The sequence below is a fragment of the Agelaius phoeniceus genome, chromosome 4 (genome assembly GCF_051311805.1).
Source record: "Agelaius phoeniceus isolate bAgePho1 chromosome 4, bAgePho1.hap1, whole genome shotgun sequence".
Taxonomy (NCBI): Eukaryota; Metazoa; Chordata; class Aves; order Passeriformes; family Icteridae; genus Agelaius; species Agelaius phoeniceus.
The window spans coordinates 36,738,608-36,747,827 of NC_135268.1; the positions used below are offsets into that span (position 1 = coordinate 36,738,608).

The 9,220-nt window shown below is 40.7% G+C and overlaps 1 protein-coding gene across 5 annotated transcripts; it reads right to left on the bottom strand.

Moving 5' to 3' along the window:
• Nucleotides 1–670: 670 nt before the first annotated feature.
• CBR4 (carbonyl reductase 4) lies at nt 671–7,400 on the bottom strand. Of its 5 annotated transcripts, none has more exons than XM_077177290.1 (7): nt 7,243–7,360; nt 6,604–6,714; nt 5,136–5,296; nt 4,524–4,641; nt 3,913–4,049; nt 3,176–3,310; nt 671–1,805 (listed from the first exon to the last, which is right to left on the bottom strand). In XM_077177290.1, exons 2-7 carry the CDS (start codon nt 6,699–6,701, stop codon nt 1,627–1,629), a joined length of 828 nt encoding a protein of 275 aa, XP_077033405.1. In that variant the 5' UTR covers nt 6,702–6,714; nt 7,243–7,360; the 3' UTR covers nt 671–1,626. The 5 variants fall into 5 exon arrangements, with proteins under 5 accessions (XP_077033405.1, XP_054489190.2, XP_077033407.1 ...); XM_054633215.2 differs by having other exon boundaries at nt 4,524–4,644; nt 7,243–7,358; XM_077177292.1 differs by lacking the exon at nt 6,604–6,714 and having other exon boundaries at nt 4,524–4,644; nt 5,136–5,277; nt 7,243–7,356.
• Between the last annotated feature and the right edge of the window lie 1,820 nt (nt 7,401–9,220).

Genomic DNA, 9,220 nt, shown 5'->3' on the forward strand with positions numbered 1-9,220 from the left:
ACATATTCCTACTTGACTAGTGAAAATGTACCAGCTGTCCTTCCTCACCTTCAATGCCCTTGGAAAAAATTCACATCATCTCTGGCCAACTCCTTCTATCAAGGAAAAACATAATTAGCAATTATATTCTTGGTGCAAAGACACATATGACACATAACAGCGATAACAGGAAGATAAGGACTCCTGGAAGGATTACTTCTGTGGTATTTTATATTCCAAAATGAGTAGCACAACCAACTGTAAAATCTCCTGATCATACAAGTACTCCTTGTATTATTTCTCAATACATACCTGCAAGAAGCTTGAAGATGTATTGTTTTCTGGCACAAAGACAAAATTTCTCAGCTGCACAAAGGAAGAAAACCTCCAACTTTAAAGACACAGTTATCATCACTGAGATCTCTTATTTTTGTATTGTGGTGTGTGCCAAGATGGAAAGTAATTTCAAAAGCTGAATCAACATCTGGATCATGATGCAATGAACACCAGAGCTAAGAAGTGAAGGTCCTGAACCACATTCATAGTTTTTTTCAGAGACAATAAAAACATCAATTATCAAAAATTACTCAAGCTCAATAGAAAAGCCTGAGGTCAAACATTTGGTAAGTTTTCAGCAAGACAGGAAAACTCAGAATCATTTACAGCAGAAAAATTACTGTGCTTCAAAAGCTGCTTTGAATAAAATAAATGGCCATTTTATTGACTATACATACATATGAGGGAGCATCAACTTAAGAGCTGAACTGAGTGCTCATGAAGATACAGGGCAAAACACAAAACACCTTGACTTCATGCTCTGGAAGTGATACATGTTCTAAACATCTACTGAGTCCTTGCAGTGTCTTACAGAGCAAGGTCTGCGGCTGTAGTGTTCAGCAGTGCATGTGCAGCTCAAGCTGAGAGTATGACAGGATTAGCAGCTCCAGTTCTGTAGCAATCCTCCAATGGGCACACACCAGAGCCCCTGGATTGAGCGAGTGCTGTACATACATTCAGGAATGGAACCGAGTAGGCTTTGTCTTTATAAAAACACATTGCATATAATTAAAGCTTCTAAAGGCAATTCAGGTATGCTGAAGATCTAGAAGTTCCTAGCTTTGTAGTGTGAGGTACAAACAAACAAAGCTCAAAGGAAACTCCTTGCTACTTTGTAGGGACTAACTGATAAGAATGCAAAACTATGCAGTTCACAATCTTTGCCCTACTTGAAAAACTTGATGCAATCATACCTGCCACCCAATAAACATATCTCTGCACTTTATTAACCTTTGTGTAACATGATAATTCAAATAAAATCTCATTCTATCCCAAATTAGCAAACAGGACTTTATAAAAATACAGTGCTTTAAAAACATATCAACACATTATTAAAGCTATCATTGTATCAAAACCAGATCTTTTTTCAAATTGTTTCATACACAGACTTTGTAATACCAAACAGACTCTTTCAGGCAGCTAAACACACACATTGCACCTCACTGCTGCTGAATTTCTCCTCTGACTAAAAAAGACCAAGTCAATTATGTACATCAATCTTCAAACGATTTCCAACCCTCTCCCTTTATTTAGAATATATTTATATATTACCATCATGACATTGAAGCAGGCATTTATTCAAGGCAGTACTTAGGTCATAAGCTGCAAGCCTCCATCTACAACCAGAACACTCCCTGTAATATATGGGGATTCTAGAAGAAAGACAACAGCTTGTGCAACTTCATGAGGCTCTCCAAATCTTCCAAGGGGAATTGATTTCTTCAGCTGATCTTCTTCCAAATGAGCTGTCATCTCTGTGTGAATAAAGCCTAAGAGCAGAGAGATATATGAAGAGTTACCTAACCTTCAACTAAATTTATCTAGTGGATTTCCCACTGAATCTTACAAAGTGAAATCTATTACCAGGATTCAGCACCAGCTACCATTCTTCAAAGTCTCCCAAAGAAGCCCACATCATTTGATGGCCAAAACCACTTTCTTATCTAACCAATAAAATACTTTTCATTTTTGGAAGCAATGATGCAATAACCAAAACGCAGAGATCTATAGAAGTCCGTTTAAAAAACCCAAACAAAATCAAACAAGAATGGGTAACTAAAATTCAATCCAAAAACTATATTTAATATCACTTTTCTAAAAGAAAAAATATACTCATTACATCAAAATGTTCTCAATTAAAATATGAGCACAAAATGTCTGGCAAGAAACCCTCTCTGACTTTAAAGTGTTTGCATTCTATTTTAGAACTTATGGCAGTTCTTGCATAGTTTCTATTAGAGCACTCATTTGAAGAATATTTCTTGACATTTTTGAAGGACCTTTTTTACAGTTTTTCATTATCTGAGATTTGGCTTTCCCACTGCTGCACAACTCTACACAAAAGCTGCAGCTTTATAAAGAGCTGATCTTACCTGCTTTCTAGCTGCCATCAAGAAGGGAAAGACTCCCTTTTGCTTTCTACTGTAATACTCTGCCCCTTTATGACGGCTGTGGATGAGCTGCTCAACTCACTAAAGAATAAAAGTATTTTTCCTGCCTAGTTCACAAGCTGAACAGGTTCACGTAGAATTCTGAAAGGCATCAGAGGTAGCAGAAGGTGAGCAGCAGTGTACACAGTTATGAGTGGAAAAATTCAGAAAATATAGAAGGGGTTTTTCCTTAAGGGTGGCAGTTTGCTTGAACTAGATCATCTTACAAAATCACAGCCTTTGCTCACAGAAAAAACTTTCAGGACTTCCTCCTTTTACTACAGGGAGATAGGGGTGCTTTTATGACAGCTTTCTTATGGTCTGTCATGTTTCTGTAATAACAAACAAGCATCCTCTAGCTGGAGACAAGGGTAGCTCTCTGTCTCTAATTAGATCTAATCCTTCCATCTGCAAGGACAGCAAGTTCTGAAGAAGGATCAAAGAAAAAAAACTACATTCATTATGTAATAATGGATAGAGGAATAGGTAGATTCACTCTTCCAAATTTCTTGGTGTTCCCTTGAAAAGACTGAAGGTTTTCTAAAAGAATGTATTATACTTCAAACAAACAAAATACATTAAAAATATTTACTTACAAAGCTGAAGAAAATAATAGAAATTAGTCTAAAGTTACTTTCAGAGTACAAGAAATATCCACAGTCTTAATGAATTGCAACAGTCAAGGATGCAGGAATTTCTCAAGAACTAACCTGGAGCAACAACATTGACTCGAATTTGCTTTTTTGCTACTTCTTTGGCAAGAGAGCGTGAAAATCCAACTAATCCTGCTTTGGTAGCACTATAAACACTTTGACCAGGGTTGCCTTTAAGTCCTACAATACTCCCTAAAATAAAGAAACATCAAAGAGAAGATTAAATGGGTAACTTGAAACATTGTACTCACTTTATCATTTTAGTTTTAAACTTGGAATGAAAAATGACATCACAAGAAGAGTAAAATATGCATGACCTTATGCACTTTAGCCTGCTAGGATAAGCAAATGTCCCAATTAGTTATGATTTTTGTATAATTCATGTATCTATGTTGACCAACAAGCACAAGGAAAGTAAAATTAAGACTTTTCTAAAAAAAGTATCCTTGCCCACATTAAATAAATAAAGAAAGAAAGAAACTGACTACATCTATCAATTCTTAGTTAATTGCCAGCAGCTGGTATATATAGATATTGAAAGAATTGGTAAGAATAGCAAAGTTTCTTTTTTCAATAAAATATAAACTCTGAGGTGTTTATTACTGAAAAAAGCTATTTAGAAGTTGCTGAAATTACACAAAAGAATAAGCACTCATAAAGAAATGCTAAATATAGAATGTCTAAATCAAAAGGAAAACAAGTAAATTGTAACAAGCAATGTAATATGTTTCACCTGCTAAACATTTCTAGAAGACTAGTACACAGAACTCCACTGGCCTACACAAACAACTTACCTATATTGACAATAGCACCTCCCTGCTGCTGAATCATGACCTTTAGAGCAGCCTTGCATGTCAACATTGTTCCCAAAAGGTTCGTGTGAATCTGGGCTATCATATCTTCAGTCTTGGTTCTCAGTAGCAAACCATCCCTGACAAACAAACAAAAAAAAAAACCCAAAGAATTCAGTGAACAACCCCCGATCATGTTTACTCACAAAAAAAGACAGTTGGGCAGAATATTAATGGGGTGTATGTGGTTCCATACATTTGAGCATTCAAAATGACAATGCTGCAAGAACTACACATAGCAAAAAACAAGTTAGCCATGCTTCTAGACAAAGAGCCTCGTTTGCAGAGTGGTATCAAGCACTGTTTTGGACCATTCTGGGAGAAAAAGTAGAAGAATAGAGTGGGAAGTCAAACTCAGAATGCAGAAACTACAGTGAAAGCTGTATCATCTGTTAGCATTTTACTGCCATCAGAAACAAAATATTGGCAAGGACTTATTATTGTTTTCAGATGTGCTCATTAACAACACTCTTACTAAGCACAAAAGGCCAGAGCACCTTACAGTGGGCTGCCTGCATCTAGAATTACCTATTGTCTTGTCAGGAGCAACCAACCTGTTGATCCCAGCTGCATTAACCAAGTAGTTAATAGGACCCAAATTCTTCTGCATCTCCTCAAAAGCCTTTTGGACTTCTTGTTCACTGGATACATCACAGCTAAGTGCCAGATGTCCTGCTGTATTGAAATATATGTAATGTCACAATAAAAGCTGTATTTAATTCATAAACCTCCTTCAGAATGTATCAGCTCAGTTGCAAAACAGATGTTGAACTAGTTATAATTTAAGGAACCTATTTAATCCCCAGGTAATTAAATAAAGACGATTTTCAAGTATAGTATTCATTAGTTATGTGACAATTCCTTGTTTTATATTTTTTGCCTTTTGGAGTCAGAAGTTCAGTGTGAGCAGACTGGTCTCAATTCTGGCTTCTTCAGGAGCTGAGGATGACTCATTTCACACCACCTCTATTGTGACCCCCAAACAATTCCATTCATCTTAAAATTGCCACCATGCAGATAAAAAAGGTAATCTACTTTCTCGAGGACTATTGTGAAAACAGAATCGGAGCAATTTTAATAGTTTTTAATGTTCCTCAGCCTTTATTTTCCTTTCCATCTAGTTAAACAAGGAGGGAGCAGTGAGGGGTGCACAGCAGCATACGTACCACCAAGGTGACGGGCAGTGCTCTGGGCCACATCCAGGTTCCTGGCAAGGATGGCCAGGCGGCAGCCCTTCTGCGCCAGGAGCTCTGCCACAGCTCTGCCTATCCCACGGGATCCTCCAAAAACAGCACACACCTTGCCCATCTTCAAAAGAATCCACACACTGCAAATAAACCATCAACTTCGTGTCCAGTAGAGCAAGACATTAACTGCTGTTCTTGTCAACATCACAGCCTTTACCTGTTTGCAGCAGTTTGTAATAGCAGGCTACAAAATTAGTGATTTGGTTTTTATTCATTCATTTGTATTCTTTTTTTTATTCAAAATAAACAGGTGAACTAAATTAGACACCACCTCTAAAAGGAAAGTTAATTCTTAAATATTTATGAAGTATTAAAAAAAAATTCAAAATCACGCACATAATCTAGCATTTCAATACTAGACTTATGGCAACTCTTATTCAATTGATGAATTATGTGATTTATGTACCTAAAGACCATAATGTACTGTTCAGCTGCTTATTCAAAGCTGATGTACTGGTTGTAATTATATTGTTCTTGCAACCACTATTCTTGTGCTGAAATCATTTAGCCTCAAGGTCTCACTCCATCCAAAGTATCTGTGCTGGACACCACCAGTGCAAATGTTACTGAGTATGATTTCAAACTATTGTATTTACACTGGTTTAATACTGTCAGATTGTGTTTTACCACTAGCCTGGGGTTTTTTGTTTCTGCTTTTGAAGGCAGAAAAAAAGCTTTTTGAAATAGGAAATTATTCTGAAGTAGCTAGCTTTGATGTTCAGAATGGAGTACACAAAGGAAGCACTTCTGTAGAATCATCTTTTATTCTGCAAGCTCTAGAAACCAATCAGCTGGTTTGGGATTTCCTGAGGAGACAGGGGCAGAATCAAGCAGTAACAATGAATCTTTTTTCCATACATTTGAATAAATCCTTTTTGAACCCAATTATACTGTCTTCATCCCGAGGCAACGAGTTTTATTATTTGTCGGAAAGTACTTCCTTTTGTTCTTAATTTGCTTTCAGATTAGATAATTCTATGCATTTCTCCTCATACCTTCCCCTCACTGTTTCACTCTCCACCTGTATCCTCTTTCAGGTCTATTCAGCTACTCCTACACATATGGAGCTATTCAATACATCACTAAGGAGTGTGCCAGTCCTTAGACCTTGTCCTTGGTCTCGCTGAGCTCTATTAAACCCTTCTGGATGAGTGATAATCAGAAAAGCACATGGTACCAAGTGTGTCAGACCACCACCAACTCATGCAGCGGCATGATGAGTTCGGTCTTCTGTGACAGAGTCTGAACAAGCAGACGGTCTGTCCTCTTCCCTAATTAAGTATTCACAAGTGCCTGAAGCCAACCCACGTGTCTGCCTTCCCTGGCAACTTCTCAGAGCAGAGAAAGCCCCTTGTGCATTAACCAGGCATTCACAGGCGGGGCCTACCTGCAACACAGTACATACAGTTTGTGCTTTAACACAGAAACGCCACACAGGCTCCCTGGAGCTGGGACTCGGGAGGGAAGAGCTGCAGCAGGAGTCATGCCCCGCTGCTCCCTGGATAAACAACGGAAGGGAAAACCAGCTATACTTGGAGCAACAGGCACACGCAGGCACCTCTATCACCTTCGCTCTTCTTTCAGAGCCAAACTACGTAACGCGGGACGCCGGGGCTCCGAGGGCACCACCCCACAGCGCCCGGCTCCCAGCCCAAGGAGGGCCCCTTAGGCAAGGGCGAGCGGGGTTCCCGCACCCGTGCCCAGCCCAGCCCGGCGCCTCCCTCCTTCCCTGCTCTGCCCGTGGGGCTGAGCTGGGCTCCCGCCCGGGCCCGGCTGCAGGTGGAGCCCTCGGCACGGACAGCGGGAAGCGGCGCCCGCGGGGCACGCCGGGACCGCAGTCAGCGCGCTGCCGGTGCCACGGTGGCAGCGGAGTCGCCCCGCGCCGTCCCTGCGTGTCCCCGCGGCCGCTCCGCGCTGTCCCTGCGTGTCCCCCCCCCGCCCCGAGCCCGGCGCGGGCTGCGCCTGCCGCCCCGCCACGGGCACGGGAGCAGAACGTGAGGAGCGCGTCCCACGTGCGCTCCGGTACCTCCCGGCCGCCGGCTCGCTTCCCTCACGGAGAGCGGTTCCCTCCCCGGGCAGGCCGGTTCCGCTGCGCGCTGAGCGCAGGCGTCACGGCGAGCGGCCTGACGTCACCGCCGGGGCACCGGCCGCCGGGACCGGCGGCGGCTGAAGGAGCCGGGGCTGCGGACCCGGGGCGCTCCCCCGCCTCTGCAGCCCGACGGGGCCCGGCCCGGCCGCTGAGGGGCTCAGGCCTCAGCAGCCTGGCACACGGGAGGCCTCTGCTTTCACCTCACGCTTGCCGCTTTGCAACTCCAATTTACAGCGTCCGGCCTGGAGCTGAAGCTCTGAATCCTGCCCTTCTTACCCCCCTTCCTGCACAAAAATGTGCTTCATATAAAGATACAAACAATTAGATGAATCACGATTTTGTTTCTCTCATTTTCATGTATCCTTGCCCCGAAATCGGAAGGACCTTGTATGGGGTATCGCTGTAGCAGAAGAGTTAAATTTCAAACACGTTAAGGTAGATAAGCCCAAAATACAGAAGCATCTGTGAGAGTTCCTATTCAGGAACCAAAGCAAACTTCGTGATATGCAATTAAACTAATATTTAAAAAACTGTTATAACAGTAATGCTGTTTACAGTTATGAGCCATGTCTGATGATGTGCTGGAGGGGTTTCTGTGGACTCTCAAGTCACGCTGAGTAAATTTACCCCCTGAGGAATACTAATAAAAGCTATGGCAATTTTGTACAAGAGTACACTTCAGATTTTTTTTTTTGAGAAAAATTATTATTATTATTAGTTATTAGTTATTTTTTATTTGTTATTATTATTAATATTTTCTGCAGAGTAATATGCTGAAATCCTACTGGAGTTTCTATGTGCAAACATACAGTTCTTGCTTTTGACTTGAAAGGTGTTTTTCAGGATTTCAGATTATATGTGTTTCAGGGGAGCTGTAGAGTATGTAATAACATTAGTTCTATGCATGTGGGATTCTTCTTCCACAGATTATTCTTTACATATAGAAAAAAAAGCAGATTTAGGCATGGCAAACAGGTGGGCATCTGTAAGAAAAATAAAATATTGAAGAAAAGCTATTATGAGAATTAGTTTATTTTAGCAATTATATTTAGATTGCAAGTGGCTCTTTTCAAAAGAGTGAATGAGATTTTGTGATACAATGATGTTTCAGATCATGCCATATTCTGAAAGCCCGGAGGCCCCAGTGTTAAAGAAGAAAAGGCACTGACAGATGAGGCTGTGACTCAGAATAGTCTCTGACCAAGATTTCTGGTACCCAGCATAATTAAGGACCAGGATAGCTTTTTCTTCAAGTAAAACTTATAAGCAAAGTAACACAGAGTGCAAAAAATGGTCCTTAGTGATTTTCTGAAGTTTTCTGAAGTTTTCTGAAGTTGTGTATACTACAGAGAAAATAAAATCTGCCTGCTGCTGTCCTTATACAATATGATGCTCATAGTTAACTGAAAAAAATATAAGTAATTATGACTTTACCTTATTTCTGACCTATGTCCTTAGCCATACAGCTGACCTACCCTTGTACGAAAGTTAAAGGTTCATCTGTCTTGTACTGTTAAGATTTTGCTGACACAGAGTAAGCATGAGTTTAGTGTGGGGGTTTTAAAGTGTGTTATAGTTGACAAAGTTAAATATCCTTTTCAAAAGTTCAGACAAGATTCTGTTTAATTCTTGTTCATTGACTTAGTGTTTAAAACCAGCTGTATGTTCATTGTTCATTCATTGGCCAAAGTGACATTAGCCTTTTTTTTTCCAGATGCCTGGTCAAATCATGAGATCAGATTAAGCAGAGTTCAGCTGAGCCAGTTTATTCACACTGATTTCCCAATAAAGCTAGTGGAGTGCAAGAGACAGATCAGTGTCATAATGATTACCTCCCCTTTTGGGGGAACAGTAGCTGATACAAGAACTTGATCTGATAGACCTGTTCCATCTATCATGACCAGATCTGTAACAG

Bases quoted from the DNA above. Each gene is read 5' to 3' on its own strand.
- CBR4 (XM_054633215.2), bottom strand. From the start codon at position 6,701: ATGACTCCTGCTGCAGCTCTTCCCTCCCGAGTCCCAGCTCCAGGGAGC. The intron at 3,311-3,912 runs GTAAGTTGTTTG...TCTTTATTTTAG, and splicing joins AGGTGCTATTGTCAATATAG to GGAGTATTGTAGGACTTAAA. The intron at 1,806-3,175 runs GTTAGTTCTTGA...CTCTGCTCTTAG, and splicing joins AGTCAATGTTGTTGCTCCAG to GCTTTATTCACACAGAGATG.